The sequence below is a fragment of the Phlebotomus papatasi genome, chromosome 3 (assembly GCF_024763615.1).
Source record: "Phlebotomus papatasi isolate M1 chromosome 3, Ppap_2.1, whole genome shotgun sequence".
Taxonomy (NCBI): Eukaryota; Metazoa; Arthropoda; class Insecta; order Diptera; family Psychodidae; genus Phlebotomus; species Phlebotomus papatasi.
Window position 1 is genome coordinate 76,794,504 of NC_077224.1, and position 24,683 is coordinate 76,819,186.

A 24,683-nucleotide genomic window follows, 5' to 3' on the forward strand; every position below is an offset into this window, starting at 1 on the left:
TTGGGAGATGTGAGCCGCAAGAATGCTGCGAGAAAGCGGAAAAATGAGCCCCCGTGAATCGGTAGACCAACCCTGCTCTACCGATATCATCATGGTGTCACACACAAGTTGAAAGAAATTGCAAAAGAAGCTGAAAAATTCTACATGAATTTGGGTAAAAATCGGTGTTGAGAGTAATTACAGTGTACGTGGATATTGTGCAAAGTGAATGGGAATATCGATTCATCGTGGGTAGCAATCAATGAGTGCGCAATGATCTGTAAGGACACGGTCGTCTCGTGGTTCAAGGAGCTAGAAAGTTACAAAAGAATCGACACAATGTGCACCCTTCTGAATATGTGCCTTCCATTTGAGCTGCGATTCCTGGGGACGTGCTTAGAGGAGCTGGGCAGGCGAGACTCGCAGGAGCTGCGAGGGATTGAGCTCCGTGTTAATAATCCCACAGAGCTGGCGGCGGACATTGCCTCCTGTCAGTCGGGCGAGCCCACTGACATGAAGATCCGCCGGAAGATGGCCCTCTACCTCGCCCTCATCCGCGTCTGCAGTCGCCCCTGTGTCAATGAGCTCTTCCGCACCCTCGACGGCTGGGGCGAGCGTGACCTTAGTAAATTCAGCGATGGCGATCCGTTGCAGGAGCTCTTGCTCGTCTACACCATGGCCACCAACCATCCAGTCTTCTCCTTCGAACAGCGCATGAAGTGCGCCGAAATCTTCACCAAGATCAAGGAGAGCCGCCCAGCATCCCAGCCACCACCTCCGCAGGCTACTCAGCCCCCTCCGCACCACCACATTTCGCCCCAGCAGCCTCCACTACTCACCAACTCTACACCCTCGCCACCTGGTATCCACACCATCCACCACCATCAACTCATGGGGCAGCCACAGATACCCATGGGATTCACACAGGTCAGTCCGCAATCCCCTGCCACAGTTTCTCTCTTAACTCTATCGAGACGCTTTTTTGACCTCCTTCCTGACTGATATTCTTGAGAACATAGCAAATTCCAAAAAGAGGAATCTGCTTCTGAGAAATTGGGATTCCCTGAAAAAAATTATGTGTCTCTTTTTCTCTGTTGCAGAAGCTTTTCTATGATCACGATTCCAGGCATTTGCTTAGAGGATTCTACCCAACAGGGTCCTCTAGACTTCTCATATCTTTAGTAAGATCCAGCAATATTTAACAGATTCGATATTCAAGGCTTCTCTTTCCAAATCAGTTTTCCTTTTTTCTGCCATATTTTTTTAATTTTCAAATTCAAGTTCTCAAAATTTTTATTTCTGTTCTAATTAGAAAATGTCCTTTTTTTTTTTGATACGATGAAAAGAGAACTCAGTTTTTTTTTCTTCAATACATTTTAAAGTACAATCAATCAAGGAAAGATAATATTATATAAACAATGGTTATTTTTCCTTAAATATTTATTGTTTTCTAATTTTATACACCTTGTTTTATGCGCCGAAGATAAGCAGATTATCTGCAATCTATAAATCGTCGCTTGCATCGATTGTCATCGTATCTGCATTTTTTTCGGTTTTCATATTCATTGTATTCTAATGGTATTCTAATGAGAAATGAAAAAAAGAAAAACAGTTTTTTTTTAGTATATGACTGCTCTCATGTGCTTCTGCATAATCGACTTTTTTTTTGGTTCCTGCCACGACTGTTTGGCGTTTTGTAGTACGACGAGAACAAGACGGAAAATAGTCGTGACAGGAACCAACACAAAGAAAAGTAGATTATGCAGAAGCATTTGAGAACAGTCATGTACTAAAATGTTTTTTCACCTTTTAATTTTTCATATTTCAGCACCATTATGGTGATATTCCAATGAAAAATGAACAACTTTTTTTTAGCACTTTTTTTATACTGTTCTCAAATGCTTCTACATGATCGACTTTTCTATGTGTTGGTTTCTGTCACGATTGTTTGGCGCTTTTGAATAAGATGAGAACTGGGAAAAATAGTCGTGACAGGCCGTGGCAGCCAAAATCCCGAAAGCCAAAATCAAGAAAAGGCCAAAATCCTGAAAGCCAAAATCCCGAATATTCGAAATCCTGAAAGGGATGAAATTATATGGGGGAAAATGTTCAGAATAATTTCCCAAAACACAGAAGATTTCCCTTTGCCTCCAGCAAGCGCGGGTGCAATCGTGGGAGTAGCTATGACACTTAAGAATTCGGGATTTTGGGCCATTCGGGATTTTGGCTTTCGGGATTTTGACCGAGACCCGTGACAGGAACATATACAAAGAAAAGTCGTTTATGCAGAAGAATTTGAGGACAATCCTGTACTATTTTTTATCCTTTTTATTTTTCAGCACCAAATGGTGCTATTCCAATAATAAATGAATTTTTGTTTAGCACTTTACTGTTCTCAAGTGCTTCTACACAATCGACTTTTCTCTGTGCTGGTTTCTGTTATGAATGTTTGTTGGTTTTTGAACACAGTGAGAACTGAGGAAAATAGTCGAGACAGCAACCAACACGAAGAAAAGTCGATAATACAGAAGCGCATTAGAACAGTAAAGTGCTAAGAAAAATTGTTCAGGAGAATAATGTCCCGTTTTTATTTTTCATTGAAATAGCACCATAAAGCTTGAAGATTCTGAGAATTAAAAAAAAATCAAACGATAACGATAAATGATAAACGGTAAATGCAAACGACAAAATCTAATAAGGGTAGATATTAGACGAATAATTTGCACTTTATTTCCGATTTTGCCTATAATTTTCTTCCAGTTCTAAATGCATTTTTGCAAAAGAAAAGCCATTGAAAACTCGTAATTTTTAATTTGTCCAAAAATTTCTTTACTGTCTATTTGTTGGGTGCGTTTTCTTTTGATTTAAGGGGGGATTTAGAAGGCCAAAAACATTTTAATAATTCCAAATATTTTGCACAATTAGGTATAATCGGTGCAATTAATCATTTTATTTCATAAATAATCCTAATGCATACAATGTAGTAACCTTTCAAAATATTTTCTGAAGTTGCGATTACTTATTTTCTTTAAAATACAGCTTTCGGGATCTAATTTTCGGAGGCCACTTTGAAAGAAAAATCAGAAAATAATGCAGCCTAACGCATAATTAAATTTATCAAAACCGAAAAAAAATAATAGGGGGAAGTTAACTTCCAAACGCACTAACCTTTAATATTGTAATTCCCAAAGAAAATATATTTATTCTATTATTAAAAAATAATAGAAAAAAAATCTTTAACAGTTTAAAAAATTCAAAGTCTGAAGGAAAAATTGCACTAGTGCGTTTGAAGTTGAACACTTTCCCATATTTCTGCTCAGGTGAGTATAATTTCGGGATTAGAAGGATTTTTTTTTAATACGAAATTTGATTTTACTGCCTAGGGAACACCAAAAATTCTAACCGGTTTTTGTTTTGGTTAGTACTTTTTATTCGAGAACTGCTGACCGGTCAGCATATATTTGCTGATTGACTCAGCAAATATATCGTCAGCTAAAGCATTATTTGTCGTAACTTCCTTTTGACAACTTTTCAAGAGACGATATTTTCAATTCAGCTTTATTTTTCTTAAAAATGAGCCCCGAATGCGATACTTTTGAGTTAAAATAATAAAAGTGGAACTAATAAACTTTAAGTTAACTCGAGAAAATCTTTATAACACGATTTGAAAGCTGAGATATTGAGATATATGTCCGATGAAACACAATAAGATTTTGTCGTAACTTCCATCGTTTATAAAGCCGTAACTTTCAATGTATGGAGATCTTGGAAGTTACGACAATTTTCAAAAATGCATTATATCAATTTCAATTAACCTAGTGATAATAAGCGCCTTAATTTACTAAATTAATCAATTAAACTCTTATCCCTGTCCTTAAAAGCTTTTATTTCATAAATTTCTCACTGTTTTCTCACAAATATTGAATTAAAATGATTTAATGTTGCATTTTTCACACTGTCTTTTGGAAGAGTTTGTGAACGTTTCAATGAGAAATATTACATTTTTGCTGCAAATTACAAGCCACGCAAACGAGCAAAAGAATTTACGACAAATGCTGAATGAATGAAGAAAGATTCCCCAGAAAAGCTATGCAAGCCATTGTGAGGAGACCTCGGCCTCGAGGCAGACCTAGGACAAGGTGGCTGAATCAAATTCAGAATCTTGCCTTGGAACGCCTCGGGATCGAACTCGAACATCTTCCTGAAGTGGCGGAGGACCGACAGGCGTGGGCTGCTAGATTGGATGTCATGGGCCCGCGACCCCAATAGGGATAAGCGGTTGAAAATGAATGAATGAATGAAAAATGCTGATTAGAGAAAATTTTGTATGAAAATTTGTCGTAAGTTCCCAAAAAATGAAAGTTACGACAAATTCTGATAATTTTTTCTTAATTAAGGGCACTTACGATAATTTTTGTTTAAAATAATTTTTATTGGGCTTATAAAACTTTCTTTTTCTCAAGTGCGTTTAATAAAAAAAATTACGCCGATTCTAAATATGTATATATCTCAAAATCGCAAAAATGAACTTACGACAAATGCTGATATAACTGACGATATGTTGAAAATACTACCTTTTTAACATCTGTGCTCGCTGAGTGCTTAACATATCTTCACAAATCAGTCGATTTCTAAGCCACAATGTTTGCCCGTTTGTCCGTCTAACTATCATTAGACCTTAAAAGGGGTCCGTGTCCGTATTGCAATTGGTAAGAGCGTTCGGCTCTTGGGCGGTGTGACCTCCGGCTCAACTATTATGTGAGTTCGAGTTCCGCCCGGTGCAAATGATTGAAGAGTCTAAATCGTCTGAATGGACATTTTTCACGAAACATTGTAAACTGAATATCATATTTGTAGACTGAACAATGTACAAAAATGGCAAAAAAAGACCAGTGCATCGAAAATTTTTCAAAGTCAAATCCCAAAGGCCTCTAGAGACCACATTTTTTAACCGAATGAGGTCATATTGGACTCGTACAAAAGGTCTTGGAATCTTTAACAAATTTCAACTTATTTTAACTGGTTATGGACCCAAAAAAGTTTTTTATTTGTAATTCAATTGCATAGGGGGAACTGTACTAAATTTCGCCCAGTTTGTAATTTCGGCCACTTCGTTTGTTTCCAAAAATCCATAAATTTTTAGTTTTTACCTAATAGAAGACCTTATAAGAGTTGCGGAAAAGCAAGAAACTACGACAATCAGGGTGGCCGAAATATTTCCCAAAGCAATGTCTACATATTTTTATTCATTTTGAAATGTTTTTAGAATGATTTTAAAGAAAGCAAAGACGATAAACTGTTTATAAGGTTCCAAGCAATGCTCCTGAAAAAGATGTAACTATGCCGAAATTTGGTGCAGTTCTCCTACTACATTACTTCTAATTTATTTTTGACAAATCGTCGGTTCCATCAACCGTTGTCATATCAGCACTGAGAAAGAAACGGGGGTGCGATTAACTTTTTTTCCTCATAACTTTAACACTTTTTAGGTGTAAAAATATATCAACATTTTTAATGTTAATTTTATACCTTTTTAAGGGTAAAAATAACATGAAAAAGGGTAACTTTAACCCCCAATACACCTAAACAGGGTAATATTTACACCGATTTCGGATCAATAATGCATGGTAAAATTAACATTTCCGGAATGCCATTTTAACTTTTTCGGATTTCTCTCCAGTGTGCATATGTTTTGTAACTGATACAAACATTGCCTCTTTTATCAAAATGCGACACAAAGGAAATGCAATTACGACAACGGTTGATGCAACTGACGATATTTTAAGGTGATTTATAAATTTAAGAGACTCAAATCAGTTGTGAACTGGTAAAGGTGAAAAACGTAATTCAGTGAAAAAAAATTCCAAAATGCTCAAATTCATGATCATGATATTTTTCACTATGAGTTGGATCATTGCAGAGATTTATTAATATAGTTAAATGATGCGAAACTTATTCTATGGGCATCAAAATTATGAGTTCTAGTATTCTTATAAGCTGAACTTGGAAGAATGATTGGCAAAAGCTTGGCGTAGGGGTTCTGCATTAAATTTCGAACAGTTTGTATGCATATAAACACCAATGTTCTAAGTTCGAATAATCGTATTTTTAATCAACAATAGGGGATTCCGGAAGTCTTATTTTTTACATGATTGGTTTTTTTGTCACCTCCCTTTCAGAAAATGTGTTTAAAACATTTTAGAGTAATTTATCTTAAGTTTTGTAATATATTTCTTAAAGGATTATACCTAGTTGAACGCCAAAAATCAACGTGTTTTTTGGAATTCTTGTGACTTTGCTAATGAACTGATCAATATGAATATGATATAACCTCTTAATATTTTTTTGAATGAATAAATGTACAGACATTGCCTTGTGTGCAATTTCGGACAAAAGTTTCTCGCCCTTTCAGAAGAGATTTTTCAGCAGTAATCATGTTCATAGAGGTCACGCTTTTTTGTTTCTTTAGCATTATACGACTTCCTTAAAATTAAATGACTAAAAACTTATGAAAATTTCAGAATCCATAAGAAGTGGCCGAAATTGCAATCTGACCAAAATTTGACATAGTTCCCCTAAGCCTTTTTGCAATCTAAAACGTTAAAAGATCATCATAAGGGATTTTATTTGTTGTAAATAATGCTCATCGTAGAATAAGTTTTGTTTTTTAATGATTTTTAAATCAATTTATTTTTTAAATGCTTAAGTGTTTATTATGAAATTTGAACTTTTCTTAATTTGTTTAAAAGTTGTCATGTTTTCTTGAATAAATTCCTGGAAGAAACCTCATCAAATGGGGAAAGTGAAAGTTTGAGGAATGTGGGATGCAATGAGCAGATTATTGGGTGGAATTCTTGGTGAAATTGGGACTTCCTCGTACAAATAAATACACAATCTTGAGCCAAGTAAATTATGTAATTTTAATTCCACATTACAATGAAGTAATTACGACGAAATTAGTCGGTATTTCGCAGAATTGCACTTGCACTTTTTATTCTCGGATCGTCAATTAATTTTATTTATTTTTTTCTTACAAATTGGATTTTACCCTGGCCCTAATTTTGAAGGGGAAAATTGTAATATTGGCGTTTTTGGGTCTTTATGTAAGTCTAACTTAGTGCACAAGTTAAGTACTCTATGTCTTATCCTAAAGATCTCCAATGAAAGTGAGATATTTGTGTAACTTGTCCCTTTTATCATAGGTACTCACATTAGTGCCTGATAGCTTTGAAAGTCTCTTTGGTTAAATAGAAAAAAAGTCATACCTTTTCAATTTCAACGATAAGCATTTTGGTATATTGAGATGTCTTTTTCAAATAAAAATGCAACAATTCTGAAATTCTTTTGTTTTTAAATTAAAATCAATTTGTTTCAATATCATTGAGAATTTTTCACTCTCACATAATATGGACATTTTGCCATGAAAAAAAAAGCAAAATTTCAGACAAAAACAATGGGAAGAGCTATAACAGAAAAAAACTGCGTTAAATCTAACGTGGAATTATTTTCAATGCTTCAAATGCCAATGGCAGAAAGTGAAAGAGTTGAGAGAATAGATGCACGGATTTTGGTTTATCTTGCGATTTTTATGAGAACTACTAAATGCTCAATGAAAAGTTTCGCGAACTAGTAAAACTTCTTGAAATACGGTTTTGTGTCATTATATATTGCTTCTTTAAACAATTGCGCAGTTGAAATTAGACATACACTTGGTTCAGATTTCAATCTAGAGATCTAAAATAGTAATCTTTTTATCTTTGTTTTTAATAATTTGAATAAAAAAAAAAACTTCAAAATACTTCGGAAACAGGATTAAACCATAAGTCGAAAACCAGTCAAATACGGCAACAATTAGACCTAAAAGTTGCGCTCTTTTGCTTAACTTTTCTAATTTTAATAAAGCAAGTTTTTTGGGATAATTTTAACTTAGTTATTAATAGCTCCGACACACCTTTTATATCAGGAAAACTTCATAATGTCAAAATTCACAACTTTCTTCAAAGCCTTGCATATGTTTGTCCTACTCTTTCGCACTCTTCTTCTTCTGTTGAACATCACACCGAATTAAATTTAGTAAGTGACGCGAATTTTTATACTAAGATCAAATGATACATTAGAATTAGATATTGGGAAAACCACTAAAATTGATTATTTTTTAGGATTTCTATAGACATTCGAGCACTAGGCTAAACCTCCAGTTTGAAATACGTATAAAAAGAAATCGAGACTCAAATGAATTTCACGAAACTATTTAAAGTTAAATATACTTAGGGTCGAAGGAATACCTCTTCGACAGGGAACCCCTATTGACACTTGTCAAAATCTTGAAATTTATTTAAAATATCTAATAAAATGTAAATAATATGACGTTTTTCTCTTATTCTATAAATCTTAGTCAATAAGTCCTGACACAACTTTTTAAAGTGTCAATAGCTGTTCCTTTCACCCTATTTACTACTATTTTTTACTTGTCTTTTGGTATTAAAATCAAATGGGATATAGAGTTTGAATTGGATATTAAAAAATAATTTTCTTTTTGAAGTTTCATTTCTCAACGGATTAGTAAAATAATAATTTTGAAATTCATCTCAACCACATTGATTTTTGATTTGAAAAATTATTATGATGATTATTTAACAAAAAAAAAAGAAAACTTTAATATTGCGAACTCTCCCAACTTACTGCAGATTTGGTATTTCTCGAAGTTGTTCACAATATTATTTTGAATTTTTATTTTGAAGAAATAATTTATTTAAAAATAATTTTATTCCTTCAATAGTTTTCTTATCTGAGAAATGTTGAAGAATACGAACTTAAATAGAAATGCTGAAAATTATTATCTGAATTAAAATTAAATCGGTTCTCAACCGATTTGAATCGATTTATAAATTACTCAAAATATTTCCCAGTTTTGATTAAAATTAGTTAACGGTTTTGAAACGTTTCAGTCCGATTGAATTGACACGATTCACGAGTCTTTTTAATCTTTAACTTTGAAAAACTGTTATTAGAAATGAAATCACGGATAAAATACCCGCCTGGATAATCATTACAACTAAAGAGTTTTTTGGTAGGAGGGAAATATAATTTGTTAATCACTCACCAATTTTATATTACGTCTTGCTCGCGTCGCGGTTCGTCTTAAACTAAACTCCTCTCTCCGTCTCTCGTCGCTCCTCGATTTTTCGCGCAGATTGCGCCATCTATTGACTATCCTACACAACATTATCCAAAAATGAAAAAAAATCGCACGACGCTTTTTCAGGCAATCCCTAGAAAAACACTTTGGACGAGAATCATTGGAAAAGTTACCTTTCCTTTGTTTTCTCTTACTCACGTGTTAAGAAATTATTAATATAATTTATTATTTTCTAAAATTGTCGTTCTTAATATATTAAATATTCAATGTAAAATTGATTGAATAATTGATATCGATGAAAAATTATTAAAAGAAATTAAAATAATTTATTCATGTAATAAACAAAAGTTCAAGTTAGAACTCTTTTAAATTGAAGGTTTTAATCTTGCAATATTAGGTGAGAATCTTAATAATATCACCTACTATAATCCTAACAAAATCTCATGTCGTCCGATCGAGCTCAAATTTGGCCAAAATGTGTTTCATCACTTCCTGATCACGAATATATCGCTCCTTGGAAATTACAAGGGGACAACTCACTTTTTGGCGATTTTGAGGTTTTAATGCACTCAGACAGAGAATTTAATAAAATTTCAGATAATATAAGTCAATAAATTTCGTTATTAGAAAAGTTTTTCAAAATTTTACTCTTTATGATTGCTTGCGCGGTTTTGTTTGAAGTCAAGGGGCACAAAATAGATTTATAGTTCAAATTTTTGTGAAACAAGGAACTAACTCAAGCAAGTTGATCCCGTGTCATTCTAATTTCATGAAAATTTGCGCATCATTTAGAATGACAAAGAGCTAACTCATAAAAAAACTTATTTTGGAAGGTAAAAATATGCATGTTTCGATGTTTATAATAATGCTCATACAAATAGAAAAGAATTAAATTGTTTTTATTAACATACTTAATTGAGATAATTATTTATACAAAGTTGAATCTTTCCTGCTGTCTCCTGAAAAATGGCTCAGATTGAGTTGGCCCCTTGTAATTTCCAAGGAGCGATATGGGTGGCTAAGTTACGTTACCGGCCGGCCGGCCGCTCTTTGGAGCTTAATAGCTCCTAAACTAAAAGAGATATCGACTTGCGGTTTTCGGCAAAGGTTATATATCGGGTGAAAATTGCAATTTGGTGCATTGACCCCCCACCCTTCCTTCCGCCATTTTGAATACCCTCCTTTTCTTGTTTTCTCAATGGCTCCGCTCCTATGGCATCGATCGGGCTCAAATTTTAGTATGTTATAGCTGGGCCTTAGGGCTTTCCATCAATACCAAACTTAAGGTCCCCCGACCCCCCTGACCCGAGCTGTAAGGGTCCAAAAAAATCTTAAAATTGCCATAACTCCTGTTCTAATTGTCAGAATTTAAAAAGTGAGGGCTTTTTGGAAAGCTCTCGTGAAATGCCACTTCCCTTTCTAACCTCGCAAGTTCATAAAACCACCGCTAGGGGCGCTATTTTTAAAAAGAAGATTTTTCAATTTTCTAAGTTAAATAACTCAAAAATTCCATTGTGCATCGAACTGAAATTTTAGTATGTTATAGCCAGTGATTATACCTACAGTGCTGTCTTTCTATATGCACACTCTCTATATGCACAGCTTTTGTGTCGGTTGCATTCAAAATCAATTTGTTTACATTTTGACAAAGTAATAAAGAAAATTATTTTCTTGGTAACTAATTTTTCTTATTTTTAATTTTCTTAATTTTATTTTTTCTGTCTCATATTATATTTAAAATAACACGGGAAATTCTAGAACAATAAAAAAAATAATAATTTATTAAAAGAAAGAAAAAAACCGTTGGGAATTTCAAAAAAGTTGTGCATATTCAGAGAGAGAACTGTCAAAAAAAGTACCCAAACTGTGCATATAGAGAGACAGAACTGTATCAAACAAAAAAATACTTAAGTCGATCCATAACCCCTGACCCGAGCTATAAGGGGTCAAATTTCTAATATTGACCGGCCTCTACCTCCGGTTCTTATTAACATATAGACCTGAATTTTACCTTTTTGGTTTCGTCTCCATGAGCACTTTCAGATGGAAGTTCAAAAAGTCACCACAGGTGGCGCTGCGATAGCGCCAAAATTCATCAAAATTCAAACTCATTTTTCTCAAAAACGGCATTGTGCAAGTTAATCAAATTTTAGAGTGTTGTTGTCTGGTCTATAAGATTTCCAAAATGGTGAGTATGTGCGCTGTGGTTATAATAGAACCGGAGATAAAAGGGGTCAAAGTTCACGAAATTCAAAAAATCATATCTCCGGTTCTATTTGACCGATTTTGATGAGTGAGGACGCAAATGAAAGATCTCGCAAAATTCTACAACTTTCTAGAACATTTGAACTTCGTGGGACCAACACCAGAGGCGCTACAGTCGAGAAACTACTTTCAACCGAATTTGATGATTACTTCGACCTAATTGTAGAGGACATTTGTCTCTACATTTCGTTCATACATCATTTTCCACTTAGACTACGCCGTCTGTCCGATTTTTCCGTTTAAGTGTGAAAAAATTGACTTTTCGCATAATAACCCTTTGAAACCACTCAGATGCCAATTTGACTGCTTCTACTCAACCAAGACACTTAAAATAGAGTTTTAAATGGAAAGTCTCACAAAATACAACAATTCTTTGATATAGTTGAAGTTCATCAAATGAACACTTGGGGCGCTCTGGTCGAAAAAACGAGTTCAGAAACAAACAACCGCGCTTATCTCGGCTTCTGATTAATCGATGAGATCAAGTTCTACAGCAAAATAATAGAGAATATTCTGGTCTACATTTCACCCATATATCACTTTTCTGTCACTCCATCCAAATTTTTTATATTTTGGTTTAAATACAAAATTTGCATAATTTCACGAATTTGATTTAATATAACTGAATGGCGTCCCACAACTTCAGCTCTAAATCGAATTTGCATACATTTCAAGTTAGCTCACATTAAGAATCTCACGTACATAAGCCGGTTAGGATTATCTATCCTTTTTAATAGTGGTCTTAAGTCAGATATTTCCTGAAAAAAAGGTCAGATTCATTAAAGTATGGGGAAAATATGAAGCGTTCGAAACCAGAGGGTATGCGAAACTTGGAAGCCTTCCCGTACACAGAAAAAAGAAAATTTCGTAAAATTGTAATATTTGTGAATTCCTACTGGGGACTAATAATACTGGTTAATAATAATAATGACATGATCATATGAGGATTTTTTTTTGTCTTTTACGAACATTTGTTCGTAAACACACTGAAAATTTATTGTAAAATTTTGTCACTTGTCCGTAAAGTTTTACACACCAAACAAATGTTTGTGAAAGAAGAAAAAATGTTGGTCAAATGATTTTGTTACGAACAATGTTTGTGAAACAAATACAAACATTTACGAACTTTTTTACAAAATATTTTTTTCTGCGTACTCTACTCTAAAAAAATATCTTGTTAAACGAACAGATGGATTTGTTGAAATTTTGCCAAAGGATGTTATTAACCAATTTGACAAAACTTTTTCTTGCATTTTATGGCCTCTACACATTGGGAGAAATTTTTGTCAAAAATTGCTTTTTTAAAGGAAATTCCCTTCAGCGTTGTAGGGGGAAACGTCAAATTTCTGTCAAAAACGCAATTTTTGACGAAAATTGCTCTCAATGTGTAGACGACTTTATATAGAAAAACACACTTTTGACAATTTTTTTTTTAACAAGATCCAGTTTGCCGCCTATTTGATAAAACTTTTCCATATTCTGTATGGAAGAACATGCTTTTTACAAACTTGTCTTTTTAATTTGACAAAACATTTTTTTTTTCAGTGTAATTTTAGCGCCATCTATGTTGATCGAACTTAACTGCAAATGTTATATACTTCCTTAATATTTAAAAACTAAAATATGGATTAAGAGACACTAAAATTTCCTAAAGAATTCTAAAAAGGGAGAGAAATTCTTAAGGTCTTACTATAATTTGATGTAATGTGTTTTTCTTTGTTTTGCAGATGATTCCCGGGGCAGAGGCTCAGCTTGGGGCTCCACTGATGGATCCAATGATGCAATTGCCGCCGGGTATGACAATTCCCACGCACGATTTTACAGTGGGCCCTCCGCCTACAACGGTGCCCTGGACGATGAGGCATGCTGCTAGTAACTTAGCAGAAGCACCTTTGTCAACGTCTCTGGATACCATTTCCCTGCATCCGACGCAGCCGACACAATCGACGTCGCCGCTGCTGAGTCAGCCGTCGTCGCCGACCCAGAGCCGCAGCACGAGCCCCACGCGGAGTGGGCAGAGTGGGAATGCAGGGGGTGGTGGAAGTGCAGGGGGCGGCGGCGGAGGAGGTGGTGGAGGAGGAGGAGGAGGAGGTGGTGGTGGTGGTCGTGGGGGACATGGGACCAATTTGCAGTCAGCACAGAGCCATCGAAGGGATCCAGGGACTGTTCGAAGGGTGAGCCGACGTTCGTCGATGGAAACGACGCCGCCGCCACCAATACCGCCGCAGGCAAACTATGTGAACCTCCTAAGTAGTGACATCCTCGTACAGCAGAATCACAAGAATTATGAAGAAGTAAGTGACTGATTGAAACTATTCCTCCCCTTCTGCCCGCCCCCACCACCCCCAAATAGATATAGATGGACGCATTTTGAGAGAATCATTCACAAGTAAACCAAACCAACCCCCGTCTCCCCTCGAAAATCCCCTCAATTTTCTACGCACTTTCTCCGCGGTTGAGCCTGAAAATATTCCCCAGGGTAAAAAAAAAGAAATAAAATAAAAATGTATCAAATACCGTACACAACATAGTCCACCAAAGCTATTTTAATGGGAAACTGAATGAAGAATTTGGTATTCTTACCCATCACTTGATTTCGTGGATTTATTTTCTTTTTGAAGGGTTTCTCAATTCAAAAATGCGATGACAAAAAAAACTTTTTCTCGATTGTTTTTATTTATTTTTTTCACTATTAATATTTTTTCTTAAAGTCTTTGGCGAATACAAAATTCAAAATACCTACATTTTATGGAAATACTTATAAATCAATTAAAAAGTTGGATAATAAAAAAAATTTGATAATTAAAAATAAATTAACAAATAAAAAATGAAAAGGAAAAAAATGAGTGAAATTTATACAGGAGAAATTTCTTTTATTTTCCCTTTCTTTGGTACAACATTCTTTCCCGTGCGATTAGGTAGAGGAGAAGCTCATAATATTGGACAGTTTCTAAATTTGGACACTTTGAGGATAAAATTGGACACTAAAAATAAATTGATTAAAATTATGGATTTTTATTCCAATATTTAATGAATAATGAATTCTATCTAAATATTCGTTCTTTTTGGGAGATTTTAACACTAAATACGTTAAATTTTGAATATGATTTGAGTTAAAATTGCTTTGTTAAAAATTCAGTGTGAGCAATTGCTTCACTGAGGGAAATCCGAAAAAGTTAAAATAACATTCCGGAAATGTTTATTTTACCCTGCAGTATTGATCCGAAATTGGTGTAAATATTATGCTTTTTAGGTGTATTAGGGGTTAAAGTTACCCTTTTTCATGTTAATTTTACTCTTAAAAAGATGTAAAATTAACATTAAAAAATGTTGATATATTTTTACACCTAAAAAGTGTTAAAGTTATGAGGAAAAAAAGTTAATCGCACCCTCGTTTTTACTCAGTGTTACGAGAAATATGACAGAACTTTGTGTTTACTTCAGTCTTATTTAGCTGTAGTGAACTACTAACAATCTTTCCTCGCTGTTTTTCAGTGATATTTTTAAATATTCATTAATTATTGTGTTGATTCAAATTAATGGTAAATTGTACATTTGACCTGAAGTGAGATTTGCCTTGTGAATAACGTTTTTCGTGTGAAAAATAGGAAATTTTCGAAGAGATTTACCAGTGAGGTGATACTCCTTATTTTGGACAGGTGTTTTTCTCTAGAAATTTCGTGAAATTTTAGCTTTTGTGATGATTAGGTTGTATAAATGCCTGGAGAAACAAAGGAGCATTATCTCTACAAACGAGATGTAATAAGAACAGCCTTAAAAGGCTCCCAGAATGGCCAAGAAATGCGCGAATCTGCGCGTACTTGGAGTATCGAAGTCAACTCATTTTAATGAATAATGTGAAGAGTTTCCGGGCTTCTTGTATTATTCTGCGGTTCCCTTACATAAACAGGAAGAGGACTTGGTAAGATTGGTTCTTGAAATGGAGAACATTGGGCTGCTATTGAGGCGGATTAGCCGTCCCAAAATTACAAGCAAAGTGTCCGAAATTACAACCAAGATGTCCAGAATTAGAGTCAAATTCACCTCTACATATCAATTCATTTTCAAACGTATTAAGACCAATTTTAGTAAAAACAAAGACAATACACAACTTGCCAAATTACTAAACAACCTTTCTGAAAATACAGTAACAAAAAAAAAAGTTAGTATTGAAAATATCGCACTTGAAACTTGGGCACATAAATGCTTATAAGCACCCCTGTCCAAAATTATGAGCCTTTCCCCTATTAACATTTATTTTCAAAGTGCAGAACTGACTATTTTTATTTTTTATTAACGTATCCTAATTCTGAGATCAAAAAAGCTTAAAGAGATTAATATTGCTGAATATTAAAAAGTTTAGAAGGTCTTCACGAACAGCTTTAAATTAATTAGAAGTATTAATAAGTTTGACATTCCAATTTGATCAGTTTTAGCTTAGATAAATTTGACACAATCTTCATCGGAAAATCGGAATCAGCCTTTGAATATTGACTTTAAAATTAAAGATTTTAATCAGGGGGGGTAACATTAGCTCTGAAAACTGCGACCAGATTTAGTGTAATTTTTTCCCTGTTTTCGTACACATTTTACGAAATATCTCCAAAAATACGTAGGTTACCAATTTAGGGTTTTCGGTTGCTTCTTCGTTATTAAATTGGCTTTTATTTTGTATTAGTATGTTTTACTAATTCATTCTACAATGACAGAAAACAGCTAATAATCTCAAAATTTTTTCGGCTCGCTAGAAACATATGGCAAACATAGGAAATGTCATGCCCCTGGTTTTAATTGTTTGTCTCAAAGTTTTTCATTGGAAAATTCCTGAATTAGCTGAGATTTTTCACAATTTCAGTTATCTGAGATCTGGGGCGAATTTCGATTTCGTTAAATCGAGAGCAAATGTCAAGAAATGAATTTTTAAATAGCTATAGCTCCTCTTCTAATTGTCAGATTTTGATTATAGATAGTAATTTGAAGAGGTCTTGTTAAATTCTACAACTCTTTAGATCATCTAAATTTTAGGCGAATTTTCGACAAATCAATTTTCGAAAATTCGATTTCGAAAATCTAGAAGCTTCCATTTTCAATGTTTAGTGAAATTTTAGTGTGTTGTATCTGAGGTCAGGGCTTCTCTAACGATAAGTAAATTATTTACTGAAAACACTTTTATTAAGTTAAATTTTCTTTCTCAAAATATTATACATAGGGTAAAGTGCTCTCCCTTCGAACTATTCTTCGAACTTCGAACTAACTTGGAAATGCCTTCGAATAATGTGACTTTTTTATTTTTCCTAAGAGACTTACAAATAATTATCATTAATTGATAAGAAGCTAACTAATATTTAATAGAAATGTGTAAGTCTCTTAGGAAAAATAAAAGAAAATTCACATTATTCGAATTCACATTACGAACGTTCGAAGGGAGAGTACTTTCCCCTATGTATTTTTATAAACTATGAAAAAATACGTAAATCGTAGATTTTCTTAGATTCAGGAACAAAAAAATAAGAACTTAATTATGATTGTAAATAAAAAGAAAACATCATTTTTGCAGTAATTTTCTTGACAGATTACTTATTGTCTTTAAAGAACTAACTGAGAATTCTTTTTTCTTCATTTTGATGCAAAATTTTTACCTATTTGAAAATTTAAAGCTCTATTAAACTACTCACTTAATCTATTATTTATAGACTTCACAATATTATCGACTTGATAGTAACGATAAGTTATCATTCCTCCATAATACTCAAGTGGACCTTTTAGATTAGAATGTGACTATTACTCTTGCATAATATGGTTTTAATTTAATAACAAAAATTTCTAATAAAGAAATTGATACGTACAATTGAATTTGCAAGTTTTTGGTTATCAAGTTTCAAATTAGGGTCGGAGGAACGTCTGTTCGACAGGGAACCCCTATTGACACTTTTAAATTATTAAAAAGACAAGTAAATTATTAAAAGGATTTTATTGTGAAAATGACTTAACTCTAAGAAATTAAATTATTTTCACATTAAAAAACCTGTCAGTTTGTCTACGTGAATTTTCGCGGAATTTCGAAGAATGCCAACAGGTACCACCAAATTCACTTCGGCTTTTCTTTTAGATCAAGCCTGCACTAGATGTATAATGTCGCCCAAAAATGCCTTAATTAAGGACTTAATAAGTAATTATTAAGGATTAATTTTATGCACTTGGACAAAGCCCTTTATTAATAACATGGGCAATGCTTTTAATTATAGCATTGGGCTAGTAAAAATTTACATTGTGTTTACTGGGAAGTAGCATACAAGGATCCGCAAAAGGATACTTTGAAACTTTGAGCCTCTGTATCAAGAAATTTGCTTAACCTAGACAAGAACATAGATACGTTCTGAAAAGATCTTGACATTAGGTACAACATACTAAAATTTCAGTCCATTTTGACGAGTTTTAAATTTTGACAATTATTCAAAATGGCAGATAGAAACGTTAAATCAAGACGGAGACCACAGCATCTTATCTATCTCTTGCATCTTACTATTAATTGTTGATTTTTTAGAATTATTATTTTAAAACCGCAAAGTCATCCTGACCTTTATTACAAATGCAAAATTTTCTCTTGATTTCTTTTAAATAAAAAAATCATAAAATTCATTCATAAATAGGGTAAGTGTGCCAAATTTCGGCATACTTGCATATAAGCACCGAAGTCCTAAGTTTGAAATGCAATATTTTTAATTCATATTGATATTTTTTGTTACTTCCTTTTCGGGAAGGTTGTGTGGAACCTTGAAAACTATAGTTTATTGTCTTTGTTTTCTTTAAATCACTTCCTAAATAATAAAAATATGGACATTGCTTTGGGTAGTATTTCGGCCACTTTGAGTGAAATATCGGCCACCTTTTTTCTGACCACCTTTTGTGACGCAACGAATAGAAAATTTCAAAACGTCAAATGGAACGAGTTTAATATTTAGTTTAATACGTTTATGTAGAATTTGAGAAAGGGGGATATCGAGGGAGAACTCTCCTTTTAATTTAATAAATAGTTTAATTCAGTACTATGTAACTTCAGTACGTTTCCTCCCTTGAACAGAACTTTATAATATTATTTGTTCTACTGATCGGGTACTACGTTCCCAGTGAAATCATTCCAAATTCCAAATTCATTCCCACATTTATATGACCCACAAGCCCTGAGATCTTCCGTGTAATTTGTCCTGAAGACCTGAAGAGTAGCATCTCAAATTTACGCGCAGATTCCCGTAGCAATTTGCCCTTCCTGAACTCTTCCAAGGCCTTTTCCATATCATCTTTTTCCTAGAAGCGATGTTTTTTTCTCTGGACATTGTAGAACTCTGAAATTAAAAAAAAAATAAAATGAATAAGAAATTTAGGAAATTTAGGAAACATAAAGATGTTGCCGGAATAGGCAACACTACCTCACCGGAGAGACGCTCACAAAGTATATACTTTTTCACGCGAAATACAGGATCCAGCTGGGAAATTTCACTAGAAATTTAAAGATTGATTAACTATTAACATAAACAGAAACAATTTTTAATGAAGACTTACCAATTTTCATGAAAAACATCGAAGGAACATTATTTGCGCTTCACCACAAATCGTAAGATTGCTAGAAACACAATCGATCTGTCACATTTTTTGTAAGACTCTTTCCACACTGAGTTTTTACAACGCAATTGAAATTCAAATTATACCTAAAATTTAACGGTCTTTGTGTTAATACATCCTAAAATGAATATATATTTAAAAGCAAACTGAATTCATTGACTATTCGAAGATAACATACATAATTTTAATTAATTTATTTCCATGGCCGAAATTACACTCAAAGTGGCCGAAATTAGAAGCTAGCCGAAATTTGGCACACTTGCCCTAACTGATTACAAATAATTTTACCCACTCACACCTCCTTTCTTCTTATTTATTTTTAAAGAGTAAAGTCGAAAATTTAGTCTTTAAAGCCCATGGAATACCTTAAGAAATATCTCTTGCATTTCTTTTATATATTTACTTAGGGTAAGTGTGCCAAATTTCGGCATAGTTGCATGCAAGCGTCGAAGTCTCAAGTTTGAAATGTAATATTTTAAATACAAATTGAGTTTTTTTTATTCTTTCTTCTGAAAGAGTGTTGCTTGGGACCTTGTAAAGAGTTTACCGTCTTTATTTACTCTAAAATCATTCTTAATACATTTTAAAATGAATAATAATATAGACATAGCTTTGGTGCCCTATTTCGGCCACCTTCATTCTCACAGTTCCTTGCCCTTCTGAAATTCTTCCAATATCTTTTTCACGTCATCTCGTTTGTCGAAGCTACATTTATTGTTATTCTTTTGCATTGTATAATCTCTAGAGTATGTTAAATCTAAAAGTTCATGGAAATTCGAGGAATAAAAAAGGTGGCCGAAATTGGAAGCTGGCCGGAATTTGGCACACTTAGGGGAAGTACTCTCCTTTCGAACGTTCATGCCTTCGAAGAATGTGAATTTTCTTTTAATTTTCCTCATAGACTTACGCATTTTTATTAAATATTAGTTGGCTTACTATCAATTATAGATAATTCCGTGATAATTTAGTGTAAATCTCTTACGAAAAACACAAGAAATTCACATTATTCGAAGGCATGAACGTTCGAAGGGAGGGCACTTTCCCCTACCCTAAACTTTGGAAATATTTTTTTAAGGAACCGCAAAAATTATTCTTATTATTTAATTTTTAATTTGAAAATAAAAATGTCTTTTGGATCTGCATTTTTTGTACAGTTGAGAAACCCTTTGAAAAAAAAAATGAAATGTTGTGTATGGCATTTTATTCAACTGTGGTGGAAGAATAAAATATCGTTTGATGAAATAAATATTAGGGTAGCCGAAATATTTTTCTCCCTTCCTTTCTAGATTCTCTTATGAAAATTTACGCACAATTTGAATACTATATATTGCTAAATATTTAGATAGATATTTAAATAAATTAGATTTAGAAAAGGAAAAAAAATATTATTACTATTTATAATGTTTATTGACGAGAAATATTCCTGGACGATGGGGAATAGTTCAGATGAACACCACTGTTAAAATTGGGACGAGATTTTACACTGCTAGAAAAAAATTAGTAGAATTGACAAATGTTTTGAATGACGGTGAATCGTGAGATTATGTTTTTGCATTTATTTGAATTTTTGATTTTTTGTTTTTGATTTTATTTTTTGGGTGGGGAAAAAGGGGAAAATACGGTGAAAAGTTGTCGTATGTTTATTTTTTTCTCACTGTATGACTGTGAATTTGAGGTTAGGTTACAGTAGGCGGTTGGAGGTTTAGAGATTGAGTGTGTGGGGTTTCCAATTTCAGATGATCCTGACAGTAGGTGGTGCATTGAGCCAATTGCAGACAATAGCAAGGAATGGCTATACAAGGCCATCGCACACAATTCCGCGTGAGACCACTAAAGGGTCTGGTGCTAATTATCCGCATCAGCAAACACAAAGTACGCACCAGAACCACCATCAGTCAAGTAACTTTCCATCAAATCCACCTGGATTGGCGTACGCGCTCAATAATATGGCATTTGATAATGTTCATCACCAGGTTAAGTCGGGCGGCAGTGATTCGGGCAGTTCGGTGGGGTCGGCCGGTGATTTGTCGCCGCCGGACACACCATCGGCCATAGCCACTGTGGCATCAACGTCACGCCTCCGTCCGGATAAATTGCATGTTTATACGCCGCCCGCCGCAATTGCCAGTCCGTCACAGCCGGCAACATTTGGGGTGGCTGAAATGGTAGTGGCGCCGGGATTTGGGAATAATGGGGCGGGTAGTGGGGCCGTGAGTGGTGGCACGGGTACCACTACAGCGGGCAATATGGTGCTGATGACACAGCCACAGTTTCAGACAACCTATCACCATCCCACCTTCAGACAGCCGCCACCACTGATGGCGCCCCAGCAGATAACATCGCCAACTACAGCCACCACCACAACCACCTTCCGTCATCCCTATCAGTTGCAGCCCAACGGTGAGTTTATCTATCCCTATACACCGGCGGCGGCCGCACAGATAGCCCTACTCAATCCGCCGGCCAGCAATGTGGGGAATCAGGCACCGCCTATGCGTTCGTCGCCATCGCTGCAGCAACAACAGCAGCATTTTATTCAAACGTATCCCAGCTCGAAGATGGTTCTGTCGTGCTTCAATTGTGGCTCACAGTTGCACACGGGCCGTGATTGTCAGGAGTCATCAATGGAGGATGCTACGCGGGGCGCCATCTATAAGCTCGACTACAACGCCGCCACAACGTCTAGTACTCAAACGTCAGTGGTGGACAGTGTGACAAATGCCACAGCCCAAGAAGCCCCCTCTGTTGCTGCCATCAACAAATGATTGAACGCTTTCTATCTCTAAGCATCCTGTCCCAGCACACATTTCCGCCATTTTGTTTTTATTTGGTGTTTTTTGCCCGGTTGTTTTTTTCCCTGTTCTATTTATCTCAGTTTACTTTTTGTTTTCGCCGACTTCCCCGTGCCATTGCATTCGCCGTTGACAGCAACATGTCAACTCTCTCTTTGCTAAAGTTTGATAGAGATTTTGCACAAACTTCAATTTTGACAGATCAATTTGACAGCTCATTGATGGGATTATATTTTCCATTCCGCACAATATACACACCGTTGTTTTTTTCTTTCTTCTAAGTCGAAAATATTTTAAATTAACAATTTTTTTTTATTTACCAATGATTGTAATCACATTTGCATTGTTACAAAAGGACACCATCTGTAGAGAAAAAAAATGTGACACTAGGCAACAAAGTGGGATTATTCTCTCGATACAGTAGGCTCTCTCTCAATTGGGCATTTGGGGCAAAATGTCATCGGGTTTATCGATAGATTTGGGCGTCAAAGTCATTGTAAATTCCACAAAAAGCGTTCAATTATAAAGAATCTCGATAAAATAGGAAGAACTACAGCAAATTTGAGCAAATTAGCTTCATAATTAATCGTGAAAATTGTCAACAAAATTTTTCTCCCGATTGAGAAAGAGCCGATTGAGCGAGAGTCTACTGTATTCTGTTTCATATTTTTACGCCTGGGTGATGACAGAATAGTAAAAGTAGCATAAACATTCATAGTCATACTGGAAGAAAATACACAAAAGACACCTTTTTGCCGTTAGACTTTTCTGAAAACCTCAAAAAAAAAAAGAAAACAAAAATAATATTTGTATAAAAAATTTAGAAATTGTCCACATCAATTTCTTTTACGGGGACTACAAAGAGAGAAAACTATCTCTAAAATACGAAAAAGTTAAATTTGTTTAAAAGGGAATTATTGTAAATATAAATTGTCCTTTGATTTTTTTTAAAGTGCGTGGAAAGTGTATGATTGATTTTTAAATTTCAAGGGTTATTTTCTCGTTTTTTCAAATTGAATCTTGAAGTTGGCTGAAAATGAATGTCAAATCTTGACAGGAAAATTCAAATGTGACAATGATTTAAAAAGAATAACGACATTTCTGCACAAAAAGCATACATTGTAGGCTTTATTATTGAACAGTGAAAAATAATACTGTGAGATTATTTCCCACAAAATAAAAAAAAAATAAATAAATAAAAAATAAACAAAAAATTATTCTGTTGCCTAGTGTTTTTAGTATCTTTTTTTTTGTATTTTTTTTTAACAGATAAAATAGAAAGTTTTTCGTTACCTGCTGCTTTGAAGAACTCTCACATCTCCATTAATTTTTCTCTCAGAAATTGCATGTCAGAGAATGATTTTTTTGCTTGGGGACAATTTTCATGTATAAAAATAAGAACGAGTAAAAAAAATACACGCAGAATTCACATGGAGCATAATATTGTATAAGAGAAAAGTGAAGAGAATTTTTTGAAAAGGAAGAAAATATTTCAGTGTATCGTAGACATTTAGAAGCCTACAAGAGTAATTTATATAAAAAACAAGAAAATACAATGAGAAGAGGGACTATATTTAAATAATAAGAATTATTTCATAGTGTCCATCGAGAATCTAATAAGCTCCGTATTATTGTTTTCTTTTTAAATAATTACTTCACAATAAAAAAAATGTATAAAATATAGTACAGAAAAGAAGAAAAAAAAATCTTGTAGTTTTTAGAGCAGCAAGAAAGAAAGACAAAAATATTGGTGTCACAATTTTTCAAAAAAATAAATAAAGGTCTTAAAAGAAAAAAAACACGCAAAAGAAATCCTTTTAGAAACATGTAATTTTGAAAAGAAAAAAACACACTAGTATTAAAAACAAAACAATTGAAGTTTTCTTCTTTCATCAGAGTCTTTTCTTCAATTTTTTTCCTGTGTGTAATACATAGTTGTTAACTAAGAGTGTGTTCAAAAATTTGAATTTGACAGACTTGTCAAAATCAGTCAAATGTCACTGAGCGGAACAATAATTAGTTTATTTTTTAACACAATAAAACAAATCTCTTTTTCATTTTCCAAGAAAACGTCCTAATTAATCCGAAATACTTCAAAAATATTTCAGATAATGGGGTACGCACAATAAATTATGTTGTGTAAACATATTTTTGGGATGACATTTTTGTCATTTTGACATTTGGGCAGCGCACGAATACTTTTGTAAATATGTTTTTGAAATTGTGTATAGTGTAAGTGAGATAATCATATCTCCCTTACTCTTTCTCTAACTGTCAAAGTGACGTTTACAATTTTTTTTTAAGTTTTTGGAGAAATCGCCTATATTTTGGTAAACAAAAATTATTAGTTTGTCACACTACACTCTTACCATAATCATAAAATACTCAATAAATCTCAAGGCTAAATTCAATACTAAATTGTGATATATGCATTGACTTTAGCCTTGGAATTCACTGAATGATGTGCTGTTTCCAAAACTAAAGTAATTGTCTACTGTTCATACTGATCAATAACTATATGAATCTTTCTTTCGAGTGAGTAAGAGAGCATTGGGCATTATTTGATGTGTGTTGTGATAACTAGGGGAAAGTACTCTCCATTCGAACGTTCATGCCTTTGAATAATGTGAATTTTCTTTTATTTTTCCAAGAGACTTATACACAATTATCACGTAATTATCAATAATTGATGATAAACTATCTAATATTTAATAAAAATGTGTAAATCTCTTAGGAAAAATAAAAGAAAATTCACATTATTCGAAGGCATGAACGTTCGAAGGGAGAGTACTTTCCCCTACGTAATTTTTTTTTCACATTTGATATGAGTTCGCCCTTTTTCACTGTGTCTAGTTGACATACAGTAGGCTTTCAAATTCGGGTTTTTT

The 24,683-nt window shown here is 33.9% G+C and overlaps 1 protein-coding gene across 1 annotated transcript; it reads left to right on the forward strand.

Annotated features, from left to right (window-relative positions):
* Positions 1-50: 50 nt before the first annotated feature.
* LOC129805806 (putative Polycomb group protein ASXL2) lies at positions 51-23,594 on the forward strand. Its single transcript, XM_055853979.1, has 3 exons — positions 51-906; positions 13,111-13,677; positions 20,740-23,594. The coding sequence occupies exons 1-3, from the start codon at positions 253-255 to the stop codon at positions 21,766-21,768; spliced, it is 2,250 nt and encodes a 749-aa protein (XP_055709954.1). The 5' UTR covers positions 51-252; the 3' UTR covers positions 21,769-23,594.
* The last annotated feature ends 1,089 nt before the right edge of the window (positions 23,595-24,683 follow it).